The 25633-nt window shown below is 36.4% G+C and overlaps 1 protein-coding gene across 14 annotated transcripts in view; it reads right to left on the bottom strand.

Moving 5' to 3' along the window:
- Positions 1–25633, bottom strand: part of PPP1R9A (protein phosphatase 1 regulatory subunit 9A) — a 314721-nt gene that overhangs the window by 82433 nt on the left and 206655 nt on the right. For 9 of the 14 annotated variants that reach the window (XM_046670458.1, XM_046670459.1, XM_046670466.1 and 6 more), the window contains 2 exons: positions 21372–21507; positions 16244–16309 (listed from right to left, as the gene is read on the bottom strand). In XM_046670458.1, the coding sequence (XP_046526414.1) occupies positions 16244–16309; positions 21372–21507 (202 nt within the window). The remainder of the gene's footprint in view (positions 1–16243; positions 16310–21371; positions 21508–25633) is intronic. The other 5 variants (XM_046670463.1, XM_046670464.1, XM_046670470.1 and 2 more) reach the window with 1 other exon arrangement.

Raw genomic sequence — 25633 nt, 5'->3', positions numbered from 1 at the left:
CAATATCCTGGTGTTCTGTCACATTTGTTTTTTAACACTCCTTATAGTGAATAACAAGATTAAGGTATACACAGTATATGCAATTTTCACCTCTAAGTATAGTTCAGGTTTTGTCATCCATTTAGTTATCAAAATTATCGTCACAGTGTAAATATTAAGAATTCTTCCTCTTGATTCTTTTATTTTTTGACTTCGCCAGTCTTCTTTCTCATACCCAAATTACCTGCACTTCTGCTAAAATTTTTTTTGTCTTTCATCTTTCCATTTACTAATGTTTTCTCTCTCTAATCAGTCCTATAAGCACCCTGAGGACAAGATATTTCTTTTACTACTCATTACTCGTCTTGATTCTACTTATTATGTATTAGAGGCTCTGGCAGGGTGTTTAAAAACTTTATGTTGCCATTCTCTCTCATTAATCATTTACTATTCCCACACTTAATAGGCTTTAGAATAAAGAATTATTCACCAAAGACCTCATAAACATCTAGAAGTTAAAAAGTTACATTTAGTAGACTAAGAAAAATATGTTCTTCTGATTCTCTTACTTTTACTGAAAATAGACATTACTTTTACGGTTAATCTGCAAGTAAAATAAACTACATGGAATGACGTGTTAAGCAGAATTTCATAAAAATCAAAATTACATTGGATTGAATCTGACACTTACAGAGGAAGATGGACAATAACGTATAAAAAAACATGCTACAACAAAGTATCTCCATGGTATCCAGCTCCTTCTCTTTATTTCTAGCCAGACTGAACATCTTTAAAGTAAACAGACTCTTGAAAGCTTTGTCCCAACTTGCCAATACACTTTAAATAGGGTAAGAAAAGTTCTTAGTCTAAGAACTGACAGAGTGAGTAAATGTTCCTTTTCATCTCCTGGTCTACGTTCTTGATTAATATCTTACACTTTTTAATAGCACCCCAAAAAGGGGCAAAAATGAATAGCAATTATTTTGTAACTTATTGTGTGCTCAACACTGTACATACCTTAAAAACTGTATGATATAGGTATTACTATGCCATCTTAATTTGAGGAAACTGAGATTCAGAGGTTTTACCCCAAGACAGACAATTAGTTATGCTGTTGAACTCACATCTAACATATTCCAAAGACTAGGCACTTCCTTCTATCCTATGATTCTTGGAGTCTCCAGAAACTAAAGCTTTGCAGAAAAAAAATGGGAATACATTGCTTTCATATCTCTCCAACCAAAAACCCTGGTGTATAATCCTGTTGGGTTAAGATTCACCTTGCACATCTTTAAACACTATCATTCAATTCACTTTGAAGACTTGCACCTGTCTCTTGTGAGCTCCAACATTCTCGTCCTCTTCTTTTCTCTGATCATGTGCTGACTCTGGGCAAGTGCATAAAGTCTCCTTCAAAAAGTTTGGCTTACAGGTCTGCTGACTTATGTTTCATGCATTCTTTCTTATATAAACCAGAACCACAGCATATAATCTATAAAATTATTGCAGTGTCTTAAAATGGATGAAAAGGATACTTGCAAGGCAAAATAAGTGCAAAATTCCTCTAATTTTTATGGTTTGTCTCTTTTACGCCTTCTCACATGTAGTTTTCATGAGCTACATGTCTTTACTGAATCTTCCCAAAGCATTTTATCTCGTTTTCATAGACACAACTTCCTTTATACTCATATTGTATTAGAGCATTTAATATTCTGTTAAAATGCATAATTACAACAGTAAGTACAGCTGACAGGGTCTGCCCCTTAGTCAACAGGTAACTTTTGACTAGTGGGAGCAGAAGTGTATAGACATACTAAAGCCTTGAACACTCGGGAGAGCTGTGGATCTCAGTCTAGGCTTCACAGAAGGGACAGACAATAACGGTTGCATTGGTGAGTTGGTTAAGTGGAGATCAGTTAAAGAATCTTGGTTTTGAAGTCACTTAGGCCTGGGTTCAAATCCTGGCTCTGTGATGTTGGTAAAGTTAGCTTCCAGATCTAAGTTTCAATTTCCTCATCTATCAAGTGAAGCTAAAAATAGTTCCTTGGTATACCAGGTTGCCACGAGATTAAGTTAGATGGTGCCCGTAAAGTGTTCCACACAAGGTCTGGCGCACGGTAGGTGCTCAAAATAAGCAATTCTGCTGCTGCTGCTGCTGCTAATACTACAACAGGAACGTGCTAAAGCTTCTCCAAATCTGTAGCTTACAACCAGATATTTGCTAAATTGTAGTCTCATAATGCCCTAGAAGACCTCACCACATGAATCTTTTATAAGCAAACTGGTCATTTCTGTAGTAAAATTCTTCCTTTCACTAAACCTGCTCCTCTTCAGTAGGCACCTGCTTCTACCCAAGAACAAGAAAACTTCCAGGTCTCTGTTCCCAGTTATCAATCCTCTCCTGCCCCAGTGATCCAAGATGAATATCCATCTTACTTAGCACACTCTATGACGCTGCTGTGTTAAGATTCTTCTAATCCATTCCTTCTGTTTCCACTATATGCCTTACATCACTCATAAAACTTTTGTCTTTTTACATCTGTCTGCTCCTATCACCTTCTTTCAACTGTAAGTTCCTTGAGAGTGCCAGGTATGATTTCTCCCTGTAATCCTAGTGTGGCTAGCACACTGCTTGGCATAGAGTAGGCACTGAACAAGTGTTTGCTGAATAAATTAATACAGTTTTAGCCACATCTGCACAGCACAGCAGAGCCTGATTTTCCTGTTAATTCTCAGCTTTCAAGTGAGAAATACAGTGAAGCGCAGCTGCAGCTGGGGCCTAGAGGACCCTTCTGGGGATTCTCTCTTGTTTTAGGTCCAACCATTAACAGTAATTTTTGCTGTAGCAATGTTTGCTCTGGTAAATTCAAGGAAACTAAATGGTGCTAATCATAAAAATAGCCTTAATTATCCAGTTTTTGTTGCAATTTGTTTACTGGATTTGAATTTGGTTATATGTATTTTCAGACTTGGCTCTGTGAGAGAATAGAAGAGAGTTGCTTTTTCTCTGGAGGAGAAAGACCTCAAACTAACACTTCAATGTTTAAAATTCCTAAATCTGTGCCAACCATCCAGATGGCTTTCAGCAAAAGCATCCCCTTCTCTGCAAAGGCATCTCTCTTTCCATTGTCTTTCAGTTGACTTTGGTGTGTCCTAGTTTTGGGATGTTAGGCCACTTAGTCTCTTTTAATGATTTGCTCATCTATGAAATGGAACTAACAGCACCTTTTTCATCAGGGTGCTGGGGGAATTTCCAGTTGTGATATATTCAAAGTATTAATCACCATACCTAGAATATGCTAAATGACTATATGACTTTATGACGATGATTATTTTCACCATCCCTGGTTTCTCCAGGACAATGTCACAGAGCAGTATAAGAAAAACAAGCATGGGCTTTGGGGTTGGAGAGACCAGGGCCCCAAAAGAGAAAAAACAATGTCATAGTGCATGATGGTGAGCAAGTCATTTAGCTTGTATCTTTGTGTTCTCCTCTTTTATAAAATGGTGCGAAAGATACCATTGTCAGAGGGCACTGAGAGAATTCAAAGACATAAAGCATGTACAATATCCAACACAATGCCCGGCCCATTTCTCCTCCCATTTATCAAGTCAATTCAAAATTTTCTTGTCAATCTGTGTTCTCAGATTATTTTCAGATAATTCACTACATTCTTAGTATCTAGTCACCTAACCAAATAACATGTAAAATCTCTACCTAGGTTACTGATATGGCCTTCTGTGGTCCCTGCCTTCAGGCACTCAGCATCTCAGGTCATGGATAATACTGCTGACAAATTATTCTTCCTAAAATTCTGACCAGATAAAGATTTGCCTACAAAATCTTTTGTAATAACTCAACGTAAAAAATGTTCTGGTAATTGTGGCAGACTGTTCATAAATTAGCATTTGATTATACAGTATTTGAAAGCCTTCTTTAGTTTTTTCCCCCCTCATTTTAGAAAGTATACTCCTCAAAAGCAGGCACTCTCTCTCCCACTATGGTAGGCAGGTTTTAAAACAACCCCTAACGATCCTCTCTTACTGGGCAATCATGCTCTTGTATAATCCCTTCCCCCTGAATTTGAGCTGGACCTAGCAACTCACTTCTAACAAAATACAACAAAAGTGATGGGCTGTCGCTTCTGAGATTAGTTTACAAAAAGACTATGACTTGCGTCTTTTTTGTCTTCTTGCTCTTGAGAAACTAGCTGCCATGTTGTGCATGGCAATATGGAGAAGCCCACATCACAGGGAACTGATATTTCTGGCCAACAGCCAGCAAGGACCTGAGGCCGGCCAACAGTCACATGAGGGAGCTGGAAGTGGATCCTCTGCGTTCTGCCAACAGCTGCGAGTGAGCTTGGAAGCAGATTTGCTCCCACTGAGCATTTAGATGACTGCAGCTCTGCTTGACATCTTACTTGAAGCCTTGAGAGAGATCTTGAGTCAGAGGTATCCAGCTAAACTGACCCACAGATACTGTAATGTATAAATATTTATCTCAAGTTGCTAAGTTTCAGTGATATTTATTACCCAGCAATAGAAAGGGGATACTGCCATCACAAATACAGAAAATGGGGAAGTGGCTTTGAAACAGGCAGTGAATGAAGGCTGGGAGTATTTTTGAAGAGTATGTTAAAGCAAGCCTCAATTGCCTTAACAGATTGTAAGTGGAAATCTAAAAGAGGATCCTTGTTGTGTAGTGGCAGAAAGCTTAGCAACATTATCACCTTCTATAAGGAGAGAGTAGGAAACGTCCCTGTGAACTGAGTGATCAAGCTGAGTAGAGTTCCAGACAGCGCTGAAAGTGCTGCCTGATTTCCTCTTATTGCTTAAAGTAAAATGTGGCCAAAGAGAGACAGAGAGGAATACTAAACAGGAAGGAACTAAGACTTGATGGTTTTCAAAGTCTTTATTCTAAAATTAAGAAATGGCTTCCAAACAAAATTCAAACCCAGGGTACTCCCAGGAGAACATGATGGAAAAATGAAGCAGAGTGTGACCACAAAATCTTTTGTTAAGAATTCTGAGCTTGGGAAATACAAACTTTTTATAATGGGTGGTAAGCAAGTCTGTCACCTGCCCTAAAGAGGGACACTATCTCTGTTTTCCAAGGCTGTTCACTATACAAACAGCATTGAAAAGATAATCTGAAACAAAGGCCATTCATGCCTCTGAACACAAGACATGCAGAGAAGTGAGACACCCGTGGGGGAACTGTCTCCCAACAATATCCACCCTTGTTTCTATACCATCTTGGCTTCTGGTTAGTTTTTGCACGAGCATGATATTCGCTCAGCTATACAGACCAGTGTGAATAAAGTAGCTTAGGGCCAAATCCAGCACCAGTCTACTTGACAACATACAATTCAGACTACTATAAAAGAACTCCAAGCAGCAGAATGAGTCCGCTTGCAGTACTGAGATCAATCATATTCCCCAGGGCTTCCAGATCCTACTGGCTAAGTAAATCCCATAAACCATCAGGATCTACCTTAACAACTCATGTAACTTTTTCCTTAAGTTTCTTTATTGACCTTTCTACTTGGCCTAAGGTATTAGCCAGATACAGTAGAAGGTATCAGTGATTGCAGACTCAGCATTTGCCCACCAGGAAGAAATCTAGGGTTCAGGGCAATTCTATCATCCATAACAACCCTGGCCGGCGAGTTGAGGTTGATCTGAATGCCTTCCAGTATGGAGGTGGTATCATCGGTCATATCACCTAAAGTAAGGAACAAATTTTGTACCACCTTATCTAATTAAATGAGTCCAATCCTAAGAATAATTGCCTGCAGGAAGCATCTAAATAACAAGCTATTCCTCAGGAAAGTAATGCCAAGTAACCAAGAATAGCCTCATTTTGGAGAGATCTCTAGAGTCATCTGAGGGCTACATGATCTAATGATAGTGTTTGCTTTAAATACACGAAGCCCTCTTATGACCACCCCTAAGGAGCAGCTACATGAGACATGAGCAGTCCAAAGACTTTGATCAATTGCCACAATTCATTCCCAGAGTTTGCCATCCCAAACTTTAATCTGCCCCAGCCTGTAACTTTCGAAGTGACAGAGCAAATAGTTAAGTCATTAACAACAGAACAAGAGTCAGTAAAAATATAACAAGGTTCATCAAGGGGAGTAATGGCCATAGCTCTTAGAACGGCCTTGAGTTCTGCCCATTGAGCAAAGTGACCATGCCCATTTTTGGGTCTGCACAGCTGGTGCTGAGGCTCGAAAGCCTAGTAGACAGCATTGGACAGCTTCGCTGAACCATCAGTGAACCAAGCCCAGCGTATTTAAGGGAACATCTATGAACTGAAGGCCTCACTGAGCTAGAGGCCTTGTTTTAGGAGGTGAAGTGGCAGATAAAGTTTCCCTGAATTGGAAAGCTACTCCTCAAACATGTAAATCTAAGATGCTGCTGGGCCAGGCTGGCAGCTTTCCTGAATCTATAATTTCCAGTTGACAAGCAAGGTTTGTTGGGCCCTTCTTTATTGGTCAGTGAGTTCAAGGTGATCCATCTCAAACTAAGAATAAGAGGGCAGAGAGTCACAAGGCCTCCATGGGTTGGGCATTCAGTTTTAGTTTCCATGAGAGCTTAGTGGAAGGTTAACAGCTGCCTTTTTTTTTGGTGGCTACATCAGGCATGCAGTGTTGTGTTGGGAAATGGCCCAAGTATTCTGGCAGCTTTTAAGTATTTAAACACGTTGTGATTTCCTCTTATCTTTCTGGGATTCTATATTGTTTCTGCTGGACCACCTGGGAGAAAACAGAGAGTGTGACCTACATGTCCTACTATTACTTCTCTACATGCGGCAATCCCTGAATAGGAGAATCTCCACTGGCACTAATGGGACAAAGAAGTGCGGGGGTATAATACATCAATTCTATTATCCATTTAGCAGTGGAAGCCATAATAGCATTACATTGCCCAAAGAGTCCCATCCACAAGGCCATTTTAGCTTCCCCTCCTACTGTGAACCCTGCCAAATCACATCAGTTGAATTTGGGCATCCTTTCTTACAATGGGACTGAATGAGACGGTGATTTATAAGCCAGTATCCACAGAACCACATAGTTTGAGTGCCTCCCATCCCAAAGTTCCCCAGAATACTCAAGGGGTTCATATAGCATTTGGTCTCTCTGGAGGACAAGAGATCTGAGCCCGACCCCTAGCCATCTTTCTCCTTGGGTAGAGTTCTCTCTCCCCTGAACTCCAGCTGAGTTCAGGGGAGAGAGAGGAGGCATTAAGGAGCGTGGAGGCAGAGAGTGGCTCTGTGCCAGTAATAAGATGCATTCATTTTCAGTTTTGAGCAGTGCAGAGGTTACTCATGTTTTAACCAAACTTCCAATGTCTACAGTCCATCTAAAGCACTATATAAGGTGAGTCATCATTACTGACACAACCAGTTTAGCTTTGGGGAGTCTTTGACTCAGCAGCCATAGGCTTGGCTCCCACGGCAGCGACCCTGTTATGGAGTACATCTCAATCTAGAGCCCAATCATAAGCCTGGTTTGAACATAAGGGATGAGGAAGTATTCCAAGGTGGTGCGGCTGACCGTAAGAATTTATCTAGATTGTTTTGGAACAGTTTCTCATTCTTCAGTGGGTTACTTTCATCAGCATTATGGACCAGTTAGGACGCAAATACTCATCTATGGTTTCCCAAAAGAGTTTGTCTATCTCAAAGAAATCTCTCTGACTGGGCCAATATTTCCTTAAGGCAGCCAATACCCACTGTAAAATACTTTGAGATCTTTTACCATCTGAATGAATCTAAAGTTGGCATGATAAACTGCAGGAGGGGTTGAGTCAAAAGGCAGCTCAACCAATGCTATTTCTCCTTAACTGGCATGATGAGCCTTGCCTCATTATCGCCCCAGTGAACCAGCCAAAGTTCTAAGGATTTAATAGGCTTCTGACCACAGCAATCGCAAACTCCTTCCTTTCACGCTCACTAACAGCATGGCTCTCCGTAACTGCTGTCTAGACAAGGTCAGAACCTTCCTCTAACTCAGGATAGGTCTTCACACTACAGACAGTCCTGGACTTACAATGGTTCAACTTACAATTCTTTGACTTTACAATGGTGCAAAAGCAATACATATTCAGTAGAAACTATACTTCAAATTTTGAATTTTGTATGATACTTTCTCCTGATGCAGGGCAGCAGCAGAGAGCCACAGCATTATGAGGGTAAACAACTGATACACTTACAACAATTCTGTACCCATACAAGCACTCCATTTTTCACTTTCAGTATTCAATAAACTACATGAGATATTCAACACTTTATTATAAAACAGGATTTGTGTTAGATGATTTTGCACAACTGTGGGTTAATGTAAGTGTTCTGAGCACACGTAAGGTAGGCAACACTAAGCTATGATGTTCGGTAAGTTAGGTATATTAAATGCATTTTCGACTTAGGATATTTTCAACTTACAATGGGTTTTTGGGGACGTAACTTCATCATAAGTCAAGGAAAATCTGTAGTTAATATAGACTATCATGATTTTTGTGCTGGTTCCTCAAGCCACAATTTCCAAAGAGTGATGGGAAGAGGTCCAGATGATACCTGTACAAGCAGACATGTCAGGAGAGGAACCCAAACCTTGGATAACCTGCATCTTTTATAATAGGCATTAAGGATTACTGCCCTTGCTCTAGAGGGAAAGATTATCTCTATCTTTTAAGACTGTTGACTCCACAAACACTTGAAAAGACAGTCCAGAACAAAGGGTAATTAATGCCTCAAATACGTGATAGCATTGTGTAGAAATTTCCCAATTATTATTTAATGAAAAAAATGTCTAGAAATTCAGCTGATTTTTAAACTCCCTACGGTATTGTTCAATTCGCTTTTTCAAAGACTTTCCAACCATTATTCCTTTCCACATACTCTGCTCTGCAGGTAAACTAGTCTTTTCATTTGCTGAACATACCCAATATTAACCTAGTTTCCTGGTTACAGAAAATAAAGAAATAAACAAAAGCAATAAAAAATTTCTTGCAAATAGAAATTGAAACCACAAATCTCAAATTCATGCTTTGATTTTGTATGTCCTTAGTTGTGATAATTCTTTCACACTATGGTTATCTGGCCTTTTGACAGGTTGCCTTGAAAACGATTTAAATTCTTTACATATATATTTATTGTTTCCACAGTGAGCAAGCTTCTTGGCAGTATAAACTACATATTTCCTTGACTTAATATTCCTAATTATATTCCTCTTAATAAATGTTACCTACTTACTAAGATCTAAATGTCACTGTCTTTAAGTTCCTGATAAATATATTCTATAACAGCAGGGAACCAATATATTCTATAACAGCAGGGAACCACTGACCCCTATTTTTCCCACTGAGATCCAGAACTGAACAGTCAACAGACCAAAGTGGACCTGTGTAATCCAAAGGTCACACTGCAATTTCAAATTGGCAGCCTTCCTTGAGTTTCATTTTACTTGCCAACGAAACAATGAAGTACTTATTCTGATGCCAGCAGAACTGTGGGAAGAGACTAAGAGATTTGTATTTCCCTGAATTTTTAATCTGCAGAAGAGAACAACTACAGTGACCAAAGTGGCATGTGTTACTATTATTTTAATACTTCTATAATTATATAATCAATTGAATCTTGGAAAATATGGTGTGTTCATATAAAAATTGACTCATATGACTGCAAAATGTTAACAGATCATCAAATAGAATGAGAATTATAGTCAGACTTTACAGTAAACAAAAAAGCAAAACCAACAAAAATGTCAGTGATGCTATTTTCCTGGACTATCTATGGATTAATAATAAATATAAGCACAATCTTAGAATTTCCAAAGAAGAGTAATTCTACACTTTTCCTCACTATGGCTACCTGCTGGTTTGTGGAGCAATTCCCTCTTGCAAAGTGTCTGTAACACCAGGACTCAAAGGTCTTTACATCAGTTTTCCTGGCATTTTTCAACTGGACAATTCCAGCTCTGATTGTATCGAAGCCCTTCCCACAACTCCCATAACTTTAGGCCCTTTACAATGCATATTCTGTTTCAGTAGATCTGAGGCTAGGTGGAGAAATCTGTAATTTTAAAGAAGTACCATGAGATTCTCACATTGAGGCAAGTTTGAGATACAGTCTTGTCATTTTACAAATCCTTGGAGAGCAGGAACTCTGTCATATCCATTTTATATCCACATAATTGCTAAATATAAGCAATTGTACATGATAGATTTTAATTTTTTCATTAAATATCAAGTTGACACAAAGAGAATTTATGAAACATATAGAAAATATAATGGATAATGTTTTAACTACCACCAGTGAACTAACAGCCTACTTCAAGGCCAGGAGCAGCATCCTGCACTCAGTTATGGTCCTCTGTGTCTGCCTCCTGGATTCCATCTCAGTCACTTGCCCCTCAGAGTACTGCTGCTGAATTCTATCATTCCTAGTTTTTCTTTAGTTTTATTTGTAGTACTAAACGATGTACCATTTATTTTTCTATGACCTTAAACTTCCTACAAATGGAATCATACTGTTTGTATTCCTCTGTGCCTCTGCGCTTTTAATGGTGTGCTCCGGAGGGTCCACCAGTTGCTGCGGATTGCTCAAACAACTTCTGTATGTTATTTCACCATATGAAGATACTACAATATATTTACCCTTTCTCCTGCTGAAAGAGATGGCAGTTGTATCCAACTTTTTTCCATTACAAGAGCGATATTTTGCATGTCTTACAGCTCAAATATATGAGTTTTACTAAGGTGTTTAATAAGAAATATAATTAAGTCGTCTTTACTAGATAATGCCAAATTGCTTTTCAAAGTGGATAGGCCAATTTATATTCCTATGTGCAGAGACTGAGTTCCTTTAAGTCCTCACCAAAACTTTAAATATCCAATTTAAATCAATTCAGTAGGTATGAAATGGTATTTCATTTTGGTTTTTAATTTTCGCATCCTGATGGCTAATATGGTTGGGCATCTTCTCATATGTTCATTGGCCACTGAGGTTTCCTCTCCAATGGCCCATATGTAGTCTTTTCTTATTGGTTCATAAAAGTACTTTTTATATAATTCTCTTTCAGTTATCTATTTTTCAAATATTTTCTTCCAGGTTCTGGTTTGTCTTTCTTCTTTCATGAAGGTATTCTTTTGATGAGCAGAAGTTCCCAATTTTAACACAGTCAATTTTCTCAATCCTTTCCTTTATGGTTTTGCTTTCTTAAGTATCTCATGTAAGAAACCATTTCCTATGCTGAAGCCGTAAAGATATTCTTCTACACTGTCTTCCAAATTTTAGAGTTTTGCTTTCTACATTTGAGTAGTCAACCCACCTGGAATGAACTTTCGTGTACACATTGAGATGGGGTTTGCACGATTTCACCATTTTTCCTTCATTGAAAAGCCTAACATTCCTCAACTCATTGAGTGTTAGCTATGTCACAATCAAAGCTTCATATATGTGAGGGCCAGTCCCTGGCCTCCTTGACCAACTTGTCCCTTCCTTTGCCCCAGGGTCTAAATTGATACAGTTTAACAATAAATATCTCTCTTCTAAGGAATGTGAAATGTCATGGTTATTTCTGGTGCGCTGTTCTTTCATACATATCTTAGCAACAGCTGACCAAATTCCATTTAAAAATTATTTATAACTGTTTTTACTGGGGTTGCATTGAATGTATAAATCAACTTAGAGAAACTGACTCAACTAAGCCACTGAGTCTTCTAATCCATGAACAAGGTTTCTCTGTTCTTTTATATAAGCTTTAATATATTTCAACAAAATTTACTTTTCTCCACGAAGGTCTTGCCTATCTTTTGTTAGGCAAGGTCTTGCCTTTTACCAAGGTAAACTTTAACTTACAAATTATATTTTCTTTCTGTAGACACATCGAAATTGATGTTATATTTTACACTAATTTTGTATCCAGCAAATTTGCTAAAATCTTATATTATTTCTAATAATTTACCTACAAGTACATTTGAGATTTTCTAAATAGACAAGCACATCACCTGAGAATAACACTTTTATTTCTTTCTTTCCAATTTATCTCTTTTATTTCTTCTTCTTGTTTTCCAGTATGATGTCAAATGCAAGTAGTGACTGATTTTCAAATGTAAACCATACTTGAATTATTGGCTGAACTCAATTTGACCATAATATCTCTTTTATATGTTATTGGATATGGTTTGCTAATATTTTGGTTAGGATTTTTTTTTGAACTATTTTTATGAGTAGGATGGACCTATAAGTCTTCTTTTTCATCATTATTTGGTTTTCGTACCAGGGTTATCGCTCATCACCTCATACATTTCACACTCTCAAGGTTTTACTGCATTCCTAATATCAGAGTTGTACTTCTTTCATTTTTGTCCTCTGGAATAGTTATATGTGATTAGAGAAACTTGTTCCAGTTTGAAATAACTGGTAAAATAACTTGGACCTTATCTTTCTTTCCTTCTCCCTTTCCTTCCTCCCTTTCTCTCTCTTGCTTCTGCTGTTTGTTTCTAACGGTGATTTATTTCCCTGTGAGTTTTGTACTTTGAAACTGTAAGCTCACATTTCTTGAAACTTTAACTTTTAGACTTTGGCTGAAGGTGAATGCCTCAAGAAAGGATACACCTTTTTTTTCCTGAAAGGTAGCATAAATTCAGGCTGCTGTGGTCACAATTTCTCAGAGAAATTTTTTCTTCTCTTCCACTCAGCACCAAGGTTTGACACTGGCAATTTCCCACGCAGTCCTTGAGGTAGAAGGTTAGACTTACTCTCATCTTACAGAGCAGTGTAACCCCTGGGGCTCTAGTTTCATGATGGAGTCCTCCAATTAGACATCCCGCTTTGGGCAGGCCCTGGGCTTTGTCCACTGTAACTCAAAGCAATACCAATTATCATAACATATAGAACACTTAGGATAAATATGACATTAGGATAAGTGAAAGAAGTCAGACATAAAAAAAAGTATGCACTTTATGATTTCATTCAAATGACATTCTAGAATTGACATAATTAATCTAGTGTCAGAAAGAAGATCGATCATTTTAGGCTGAGAGTGACTGCAAAGTTCTATAAGGGAACTATTTGAGGTAATGAAAATGCCCTATATCTTGAATGTGGTGGTGGTTATTCATCAAACTGTTAAGCTAAACACATTTAAAATTGGTGCATTTTATTGTATATAAATTACTCCCCATTAATATTGATTTTAATATATGAAATATAAATATTTAATGATAAAAATTATCAAATTATATATTTAAGGTCTGCACATTTTACTATAAGTCAATTTTATGTCAATAAAATTTTTTAAAATCCCTTTAAGAAATGGAATTCCAGAAATCAATTAAGAGTTTTTACCACCACCCTCACTAGTGTCAATATCAGTTTAAAATAAATGGTGCCCTTATCAGACCTCGCAAACCTCCATAACAAGGCAGCTTTAGGACAGCAGTCCTTGATCAGGTCACTGTTTAGTTTTTATTGCTGACAAAAATGTATTTCTATAACTGAAGGCTATTTCTAAGTTAATATATTGGGCAGAAAATAGTTATCCATGCAGTATTGATCCTGACGTCATTTAGGCCCTTTTGACCATTCTGTTTCTATCGCATGTTTATTCAGTTGTGACTAAAAAGAATGTGTCAATGTGTCACCAAGTTGCTATTTCTAAGGTCCCAAAGGTTTTTAGGGAATGAAATAGGCATATTCATTTTTTCTGGTTTTACACACAGAAGATTTTGGTGCAGTGTGACAGTGATAGGGTCTTCTTGCAAACTCATGGTCTCTCAAAACAATTAAAATGTGGTAGCAAAAGCCCACAGAAAGGTGCTAAATCCCTAAGTGCCAACAGACAAGTACAGATTATTCCTGCAGTCCTTTCGCTATCTCAATCTCTAGGCTTACTAGGTTTCACATTCCTTTTACCTGTTTCTGTCCTATCTCAGGTTATGTTCCTACTAAATTTCATTCTCCTCGTTTAACTCTACTCCCCAATTTTCATCTTAACATCTTTCGATTCAATTCAGTTCAATTTCTTGGCTTCCTGTAAACCGCCCAGTGCTGTCCTCATTGTGTATATATTAAAAATCAACCAGTTATTGAAACCTGTCATTGAAGAGACTACAAGCTAGCAGAGGAAATTTTTGGGTAAATAATGATAGAAAGAGAGACACGTAGTGCTACTGACTCATGAAACAAAAGGGTTCTCAGCCCAGCTGAGAGAGTCTAAGATCTTTTGGAGGAGAGAGAGGAACCTAAACAGAGCCCTTAAGGGAGAGCAGGATTAGTGGGCATACGAGGGCAACCAAGAGTCAGTGCAGGGAATGGCAGGCCAGGTGGAGAAAACGGTAGCAGCAAAGGCATGCAGAAACCATGCGATCCCTGTGGTGCACAGGAAAGTCAGTCTGTTTCCCACGCTAGTAAGGCCCTCTCTCTCTGTGCCTTTTAGCATTTTAGAACTTTTTGGTAAAAAACTATATTCAACTTATAAATGTTTTTAAAGTTGGAAAAATACTGTTATTTGTGTTTGTTTCTATGACATGTCTTAAACACTGCAAACTCTGTGGTTCATCATTGTAATATAGAATTGTTCCAGCACTGTTTCTAGGAAGTACAAAGTCTATACTCTCAGAGGAATTTAATGGCACAGAAGAATTTGATACAGTTTATTTGGTATTTTGTATCTGGCTCATGAAAGTCACCACAATGTGGTAGTTGGAAAGAAAAAAACAAGAAAACGTATTCAAATCACTTGCATTATGATAAACAAAATAAAATAAATAAGCTAGAAAAAGATGACATTATTTAGGAGAAGGTTTCTATTCTAATCTCTCTCTCCCCTTGACACTACCCATCTTCCTTGCCTGTGCTCAATGTTATAAATAACAATGTTTCTATATACAAAGAATATTTCTAAAGAGGACCTTTCAAGTAGAGGAGGACGTCCACCTCCTGGGGATAGCATGTATGTGGGTGTACCTTGTTCGTGTTAGATCAAGATGGATATAGTCTTCCACTGAATGTTTTCTAAGCACCTTATGATTCTGTGTTTCAATGACAATGACCACTACTGTAGATCTGGGGATCACAAACAAAAGATGTGAGTAAATTTAACGATTTTAAAGATCCAGTCAAATTGGAGTCTGTAAACAAGTTGTTAAAAACGCTTTATATGTCTCCTATTCTTCAGGCTCCTCTAATCACCAAGCCAGCCTCCTTTTTAAACATACCTGACTTCTTCTTCTTCTTCTTCTTTTTTTTTTTTTGGTGAGGAAGATTGGCCCTTAGCTGACATCTGTGCCGATCGTGTTCTATTTTGTAAATTTAATGGCTTGATGAGGGGTACATGGGTCTGTGCTTGGGATCCGAACCTGAGAATCCTGGGACATGCATGAACTTAACCACTATGCCACCAGGCCGGCCCTGACTTCCATTTTTTTTTTTTTAAAGATTTTTTTTATGTTTTTGTCCTTTGTCTCCCCAAAGCCCCCCAGTACATAGTTGTAAATTCTTCGTTGTGGGTCCTTCTAGTTGTGGCATGTGAGACGCTGCCTCAGTGTGGTTTGATGGGCAGTGCCATGTCCGCGCCCAGGATTCGAACCAACGAAACACTGGGCCGCCAGCAGCGGAGCACATGAACTTAACCACTCGGCCACGGGGCCAGCCCCCTGACTTCCATTTTTAAGCACCTCTATCTCTGCTACTGGCAGCCAACAATACTGAGAATTATTTTATTATCTAAAGTGTAATATCTTTTTAGACATTTCGCTATGTTTATACCATATAAATCAAGCAAATAAATACTACTATACTTTAAAATTTTAGGATTTTTGGTTTTTGAAAAATTAAAAACTTTGCATCAATAGATTCTTTTCTAGAAAAAATATCACTGGATTTAAAGACAATATAAATCACTGTATACAGTGTATTGTATAAACATCATACAGCCCTGCTGTTGGGTATCTTTTTTCCCTTTAATATGAACCACAAAATATTTGAAGTGTTAAGGGTTAAAAACATCCATGGTTAAATATTAGGAAGTGAGTCCACATTGCAGAACCTGTGCCTAAAATATGTGCTATGTTTCAGAATTAAATATTTTTCAAATGATAATTTTTCAAACAATTATTCAACATACAAAACACTCAGTTCTAGAGAAATTCTTTCGAGCACAGAGCTAGTTAATAAGACACACAGAATATTTAATTTCATACACGAAGCAGGAATGTACACATAAGCATTGTTGTCCGCTACAAAACAAACCTTAAGGAAATAGTTGTTACTGTTATTGCAGTTGCCAGACACTCCTTGCAATTCAGCCACAGTGTTCTAAAATGGTTGACAACAAACGTTAAAGGAGGTTTTTTTCCCCACAAAAGAGAAGCAGCCTAATAACAAAGGATAGAAAAGTTCCGATGCCTGCTGTACGACACACTTTCGAGAACTCAGAGAATGCCCCCACTCTTAGTTTCTCAGCATTATAAAGAGTAGCCAGTCTATTCACATTACTAAAAGGCCATTTCTGGTAACCGCAGTCTCTAGCTCCTACAACAAAAGCTGTTTCAAACCAGGAACAGCAAACAGCATGAGTCAAATTTAATGTCATCCCTTGAATGCTTTGCACATAAAAACTACATTCTTGTAAACCTTTTAACACTTATGCAAACCACAGCTTCCATTATATTTCTGTCTCTAATTATTACATGTTAACACAAGCAATAAAAAATACACATCCATGTAGGCAGCTGCTTTAAATTGTATTCAATACTTTAAAAGACTCTAAAAAATAATGTCATGATACAGTCATGATGATATTAATTTCCAGTAATGAAATCAAATTATGAAAAAAAGATTAAATTATGTTGGAAGAGCAGGAGCCTCAGCTTCTGGAGCGATGATCAACCTTGTTATGAACTACTGCCTAAAGAGACCTCGAAATGCCATCTACAATCTAAGACTTTAAAATGTAATATATACTATATTTTAAAAAGCAAAAATAATCATATAATTTTAAAAGTGCATGTAAAACAACTCATTTTAATGTGAACAACCATATGTATTTTCTAATACCAAAAAGTAGCACAGTACCAGTTCATACTATTTTTCCATTCTGACCCACAGTGTTTCACATTGCATAATGCTCTTTGAAAGAAACCGATACCCAAAAGATATATACATGACCCATGCTACACAAAACATATACCAGAATTATATCATCCCACCACTAAAAAGTTAAACATTGATAGCTGTGGAGTATGACAGGAGTTTAAATTTGTCATTGATAATTAAAATCTAGCTGAAAAATTTACCATAGCCCCAGAACTTCGTGGGATAGTGCTGACTATCTGAGGGGTTTACTGAAATCTGCCATGGTTACCTTTCAGATTTGTTTTAAAAAGAAAGAAAGAAAAATAAAAGAACAATAATTGATTAAATCCAGAAATTCAGTCAGTAATCACAGATATATTCAGATCTACATTTAAAATTTTTCAATTATTCAGATTTATATCTCCCTATTCTTTATAGGATCCTCCCTTTTATTCGTCAGCCTTTAGGCAGAGCCATTTTAACTTTCTTTTTAAATCAGAATGTTTAACAGAGTGGACAAAAACAGGAATGCAAATTAAAATTGAACTGGATGTTTGCTTATTTTAAACTCTTCTCGTTTGAATATTTGGAGAAAAAAACAGAAAATGCAGAAACAGAGTTTGGGGATGATTTATATATTTTAAATTCTATCAGAGTATGACTTACAATTTTCTAAAGCATTAAAACAGATCTATCTAAGCACACTCAACACACGATAAGGTATTCTTAATCCTAAATATGGTTCTAATAGAAGACCACTGTACTTGTACAATTTCAGGATACATTTCTCACGTTGCAATGTTTTCCCTGTAGACAATTCAAGCAAGCAACTCTCCTCTGTCACTGTGATAAGTTCTAAGTTAGAATCAACCTTAGATGATTTGACCAAAACCAGAAGCTATCTATCCTTCAGTAGACAATGCCGATCCAGGTGCTGGCTCTGGAAACTAGTTGGATGATCTTAGTTGTTCTGCATTTAATTAGAGGTTTTCCTGGCTGGCCCAGGACATGTCACAGGGGATACAGTCAAATAAAACTGATTCTAACTTTGAAATCACAAGATGATTCTATAAATGATAAGAAAAGTAAGAAACCAAGTGACTGAGTACACAATCCAGGAACAACAAAGACATTCAAATCAATAAATTGTTCAATTACATATAAAATTAACTCAATTACTCAAGGAGCATTTACCCATTGGATAACCAATGTTGGTTCTTCTCATTTCCATTATGTCTCTTGGACATTTTACTTTCCATCAATGGCGAGCGAGAGTAAATATAAAATAGGGACATAACACTCAAATCAATCAATTTAACAATATTTGGTAGCATTAGTAAAAAAGTGAATTTAAATCAAGTAGATAAAGTGTTTACACAAGAGTGAATGTTCATTATTCACATAGCTTTCATCTCTCCCATGCAGAGAAAATTAACAATTGGTTTGAGGGGGGCATGTTTTGATGAGACAGTGTGTAAAACACAAGAAAGGGAGAAACGTAAGTCAGAGAGGAGCGTGAAAGAGAGAGAGAGAGACAAAGGAAAAGGCTCCTTGACCTTTTCAATAAGGTGAAGGTTACCTGGAGTAACATATTAGCAATCACCTGATTCTAGTTTGACAACCTGCAGACAGAATAAAAAGTTTAACCTAAAGCTAAACCCTCATTTTTTGGTAAAATATCTGTACATTCAATTATTCTTCCCTTTAACCCTATCTTCATAAGATACTTATGGATTAAGGATTTGCCTAGAGTAAAATAATTCTCCAAGTATTCAATTCCCCTATTATTAGAAATATAAATCAAAGAATCACAGAACCTAAGTATTACAAGAAACTCAATCACCCAAAACAGGAGTCCTCTTTCCAACGTCTCCTGTTACCCAGTTGTTGCATGTGCGCCTGAACACAGGCAGATCCAGCAGCCCACTCCACTCAAATGCAGCAGTGTGTTGCAGAGTCCAGGCTTTGGAGCCAAGAAGACCCTATTCTCATCCTGAATCTATCAACTCCCAGTGGCTCCAGTAGAAAAACCTCAGTTGCTACATTTCTAGACAACAAAATCTCTTCTGTTTGCTGTGAAGATTCCAGGAAATCACGTAGGAAAGGCACCCTGCAAAGCGCCTGGCACTGCATATTTATTTACCGCACCCCTCACCCCTGAAAATATCTGTTCAGGTGACAGTCAACTCTGCTTTCTTTACAAAAACGGGCAAAGAAAAAAATCCATATGATGTGATCCTAAGTATAAATGTTAAGTAACAAATATTCCTTTTGCATTTACTCAAATTATTAATTAGAGAAAAATCACTTATCAAAGAAAAAAGCTTTGTTAGCTGCTTGAGTTGAAAACCTTTGGGGATGAATGTGATCAATTCCTCAAAATAACTGGAGGAAGTATACAGTCTGTGATCTAAAAACTTCACTTGGACACACGGACAAAGAAAACACTTCAGTTGTTACCAGCGGAAGGAGGGTCGGGAGGGGCGCAGGGGGTGAAGGGGAGCACCTATGTGGTGACAGACAAGAAATAATGTACAACTGAAATTTCACAATGATGTAAACTATTATGAACTCAAATTTAAAAAAAAAATTCACTTGGAGAGCCTTAAAGAACTTTCTTATTTTCCCTCTCTCTTTGTTAGACCTGATGCTTTATTTCACAATCTCATGGAATATTAGAAGCTGGAAGAAATTTAGAGATTTAGCTCAATCTCTGTACTTTAAAGCCAAAGATACAGATGCCCCCAGAGATTGGAAGGCTTGGCCTCCTCACCTTCCACCACTTGATGTCACCCGTACTCCCCTGAACCTCGGGTCCAAATTCTTTCCAGCAGCGTGAGCAGGTCAAAACCAAACCTGCAGAGAGTGACTCTACGATCCTCAAAGAGGCTTGCAGGCAAAGCAAACCAGAGTCTCTGATAAAACACAAAATACTAGCACAGAGAATTGAAATCTAGGTAAGATCAAAGTTCAAACACTTGAAGAAATCACTTTTTTAGTTTCTAAATCTAAGAAAACATTTTCAAAGAGAATATCTCAGCATAATGAAAAAAGACTCGCCATTTCAAATGGACTCTGCAAGTGAAAAACTAAATCAACTAAATAGAATTCTAGGAGACTAACGCATTCACGTGAAGATTTTCTAATGCTTACTCTTTCATCAAAAGTTCACTGATGCACCGCTTTTAATTTTCTACTACAACAAATGGAGAATACATCTTCATTATACTACAAACACATAAAAAATTAATATACATTTGGGCTAAAACATTTCAGACCAAAAATACATGAAAAATATTTGAATGTCTGTTTACTAATCTTCACTACGTCCTGGCTAGAAACCAAAATGTTCTGGAAAAAGAATATATTCAGATGAGTAGAAGTTGGACATATGATGTTGCACTGTCCTTATATCAGCTGGTATAAAAAATATTTGTTTTACCTGAATATTTACTATATTTATGGAGTATGAAATACTACAACGAAATCGTTGATGAATGTTTTGAGATGCCAATATGAAACACACGCATGTTTAAACATGTTTATATAAAGCATGTTGTCCCACTATATCAATGTACGTTTGGCATTTACATTAGAAATAGACCAGCATCTGTATTATATTACAATACACAAGGGTTCCCAAGAGCCGTTTTCACTTGGGGGTTAGCTTCTATTCATTCACTTGATCTTCTACAGAGAGCAGGATGCAAAATTATTCCAATATGTATCTAACTCTATGGAAAGTGTGCTGGTGGAAAAGCTTTGTTCTGCATTATGTTAGCACAAATCATAGCGAGCAGATCCAAAGGACTTTCTCTTCCTGGGGAAAAAAACCTCTGAAAACACTCAGCAATTTTTAGTACGTTTCTGTGTATGTTTGTGTATGTAGCTGTGTGTGCTTTCACTATAAATATTTACTGATTTTTTGAAAGAGCATTACATACCGATTGTAGAAAATTTGAAAAAATATAAAGCAGGGAGAGAAAATCATCTAATTCCACCAATAAAGAAACAAACTATTCACATTTTGGTATTTTCACCCTTTTTTGTTTCAATGAATTTCTTTTAATACTTTGGTAAAAGATGACTTATTTGATTCCAACGTCTTCATACTGTAAATAGGGTACCATTACTTGATTAATAAATTAATAACAAATGCAGGTAATATTTCTCTTCCATGAGGCTGAATGTAGACACATTCTCCTGCAAAGAACCTGTCACACTGGTCCACGGTGAAGACTTCGTGAAGCAGGAACGTAGTGAGAGGAGACGTAGGAGAAAGAACGTGCACAGTGCTGCTTACCTCATCGTCGTCAGCATCGTACTGGGCATAGTGCTGCTCAAGCAGCTCTCGCTGGCGCCTTTCTTGTTCCAGCGTCTGGCTTATCAACTGGGCTACCTCACTCACTTGCCCTGGTTTTTCGCGCCCAATAACAAATCTGTAGGAAGGTTAAAGAAGACTAATATAGTTAGACTCTCCAGCAAAAAGGAGTGCTAAGAAAAGTAACCAAGACTGACATCTCACCCATGAAGCCTCAGAAAAGTACTGTCGCTTATATACTTTAAATGCTATTCCTTGGTGGAAGGAGAGGTTAGCTGAGCAATTAAAGTGATTTTTGCAGAAACAGCCCCAAAAAAAGATAGGAACCATAAGAAAGTTATTACTCAGGGAGAAGACAAAACAGATGTAAACCATCCTACAGTACTTTATACAATTTTGATGCCCTATAAAATGGAAGCAAACTCATAATTTCCTGTACCCTGAACTCATTTATTATTTCCATAATAACGTCCTCTTTACACTGCAAAAACTGCTTCAAAAACATTTTGAGGTATAGCATACTTTAGGTGGGGAAATAAATAGAGAGGCACTGACTTTTTGCTAAGTTATAACTTTGGAGATAAAGAGAAGAGAAAATAAATGTAGGGGTTTTTTTTGGTTTTGTTTTTAAAATAAAATAAGAAGAGGTGGTGAATTAATTCACTTTTTCTTTAGGAGAAAGAGATGGTATGAGGAAGGGTATGGCTTCAAGAAATAAAGAGACAGGAAAACATCTGTTGATGCTACTCCTGTAAGAAAAAACGTACAAGGAAAGGACCAGAGAAGCCATTTATTTATTGCAAGTCACAGTCATCTGTGAAACATCCTCAGCAACACTATGTGTCTTGCTAACAAATTAACATACACTTTTTAAAGTCTTTTTACAGGAGTTCTATTTTTCTAAAAATACAAATAATAGGTCTCCATGATATAATTTCTTTACATGTAACTTTATTTTAGATGTGACACTTTATTTCATCTTGTTTCTAAATTGAAAATAGCAACATAACCAGAGAAAAGCATCAATCATATATATTTTTTTAATTGCACCATTCTCTGTACAAATACACTAAAGGTCAAAATTTTTATACTTAGATGTTACTAATTAATTATCTTTTTGGAATTTTTTTTATGTAGTTTCAAACAGGACGCAGAAATTATGCTTGGGTGTTCATTTATCATCTGAGTTATTTTCCCTTGGGAATCAACTATAAATAGAATCTGTAAATACTAGAATTTTCACCTTTATTCAGGTATAATTTACACACAATAAAATAATCTATTTTCAAAGTATAGTTCAATAAATACATTTGACAAATGTATAAACCTGTAATCACCACATCAATAAAGATATAAGAACATTTCCATCAACCCAAAATATACCATTTCTCTTTCTAGAGTATCATCCTCACCCAGGGCCCATATTACATTTGGCTTTTCTAGAGTTTCATATAAACGAATTCATAGAGTATCTGGCTTCTCTGGCTCATCATAATGTTTCGGAGACTTATCCATGTCGTTGCAAGTATCTGATTCGTTCCTTTTTATTCCTGATTAGTACTTCATGGTATCAGAATTGATGAATCATATGGTAACATATACTTAACTTTCAAAGAAATTGCCGAATTATTTTTCAAAGTGGTGGTGCTATTTTACATTTCTACTAGCGACGCATGAAAGCTGCGGTTGTTTTACATCCTCACCAGTACTGAGCATTGCTGTTTAAAATTTCAGCCATTCTACTGGGTACCTAGTGGTATCTTACGATGGTTTTAATTTCCAAAGGCCTGATAACTAATGATGTTAAATATCTTTTCATGCACTTACTGACCATTCATATATCTTCTTCAGTGTAACATCTTTTCAAATCTTTTGCCCATTAAAAAAACTGGATTGTCTGAGTTTTTATTATTTAGCTGTAACGGTTCTTTAAATATTCTAGATACATATCCTTATTTATATATATTATAGATACATACATACACACAGATACATACACGCACACAAACAGTACATGCATCTGTGTTTGTTTTATTTACTTATTATCCTCTCCCAATCTGTGGCTTGTCTTTTCATTTTCTTTTCACTTTCAAGGAAGTCAAATTTATCACTTTTTAAAAGATTTGTTTCTTTTGTTTCCTATCTAAGAAATCTTTCCCTGATTTAAGATTGCTAAGATTTTCTCCTATTTTTCTTATTGAAGAGTTAATGTTTTGATTTTATATTAGGTCTACGATTTTTTCAAATTAATTTTTATGCATGATGTTTGGTAAGGGTAGAGTTTCATTGTTCCAAATGGATAACCAGCTGTTTCAACACCATTGGCTGAAAAGACATTCATTATCGTCACTGAATTGCCTCGGTACATTTGCTGAAAATCAGTTGACCAAATGTTTGTGGGCTGATTTCTGGACTTTCCATCTATTCCATTTATGTATTTATCCTTGTGCCAATACCACACTCCCTTGATTACCATACAATAAATCTTGAAACCAGGTAGTGTGAGTTCTCTAACTCAGTGTATCTTTTTCAAAATTACTTTGACTATTCTAAGTTATCTGAATTTCCATATAAATTTTACGATCAGCTTGACAATTTCTTTTGAAAAGCCCATTGATGTTTGATTTGGGATTGCTCTGAATCTACAGATCAATTTGTGGAGAATTGATGTGTTAACAATATTGAGTCATCTGATCCATGAACATGGTGTATTTTGCATTTATTTTCAAAACGTTATGTTAAAATACACATATTTCTTCACTCAGGCAGCTATTTGGGGTAGCGTTATATCACCCAGCTACACACATCTTTAAAGCCTTGTAATCTGGTATAATTATAGTATAGATTTGCAATAATAGAATGCCATCCTGATTAGTATGGTCCAGAGGGAAAACACACAGAAGTGGAACTGAACTATTCTCTATGCCTTATTTTCCTCGTGTGAAAATTAGTATCTAACTCCATATCTCTAAAGGAGAGATAAAAGAATAAAATGTGGTATAGACATGAAAGGACTTTAAGGCACTATTATTATGAGAGAACTGATAAAATCTCCCATTTGGAAAATCTATAACATTCAGATTACCTTTCTATATGTTCTAAATGTTTGGTTCACTTTTATGCTGTCTTTATAAATATGTCCTATAACAGTACATGTACAATCTAACATAAATAGAATTGAGTAGAGAATATAAAATTTAAAGGTTATTATTTCAATTATGGATTCAGAGGATGGATATGCTGTGACAGTATAATTTAGGAGTTAAAAAGGTTGGTAAAAGAGAAAAATGGCTTTGATAGGACAAATTCACTGAACCATAAACATGATGTACTGGCTCTGTGACCTTGAATATATTAATATTTCTAATCCTTAGTTTCTACATTTATCAAATGAATATAATAACTATAACAAATACCATATAATCTATACAAAAATCTATGTAAGCACCTGGTGCCTAGAGAATGTTTAATACCTGTTTACTGTTGTTTTTACCTAGATAATGTATTAATATCTAGATATGGTTGAATGCACTTAGAAGTACTATCTGTATACACTATCCCAATTACTTCTTACTTGATCACACTAGTTTTGAAAACAGACTAGGTTTTTGTGAGTCAACCCCACAAAAAAGAGAAAATACTTGCACTCAAGTGTGCTCTGCAAACCTTAATTTCTGTTGCCAGTGAAATATAAAATTATGGATTATATGATCACTTTAAATTGAATTTTAAAAATTGTCAAAAATATAACAATTAATAAAATCAGGAACAATCAGCCCCTCTAAATATATGTGACCAAATCAACTGATGTTTCTGCAAAATTATGATTTATATTTTAGACATTGTTATCTCCACTGAAATGACAATACATGTAGTCAAATCAGCCTGTTTCTGAACTTAAAGTTCCTTTAAGAAAAAAATATTTTTTCTTGCCACTTTTTATAATTTTTCTTTGTTTCAAACAAGGAATGGTGTGATCTTTTATTTTTTACCTATAAAGAATGAGGTCAAGAAACCAAACTGTATTGGACATTTAAATGAAAAACTAGGTATCTGCTAAGCTTATGATTGAAAAATAATGGCAATACTACTAAAACTAAAATCTACAGTTAGGGTTTATGTTGTCAGCATGTCTTGTTTCTAATGTTTAAGCAATCAGCCTGTTCCAGCGTGAGTTATTTCACTAAGAACTGCCCCCTCTTCCCCTCAGGCTGAGATACAATAGGCAAAGGCAGAAAAATAAG

The sequence above is a fragment of the Equus quagga genome, chromosome 8, assembly GCF_021613505.1.
Source record: "Equus quagga isolate Etosha38 chromosome 8, UCLA_HA_Equagga_1.0, whole genome shotgun sequence".
Taxonomy (NCBI): Eukaryota; Metazoa; Chordata; class Mammalia; order Perissodactyla; family Equidae; genus Equus; species Equus quagga.
The sequence above is the reverse complement of the archived record's forward strand: the minus strand, read 5'-3'. Positions and strand labels throughout refer to the sequence as shown.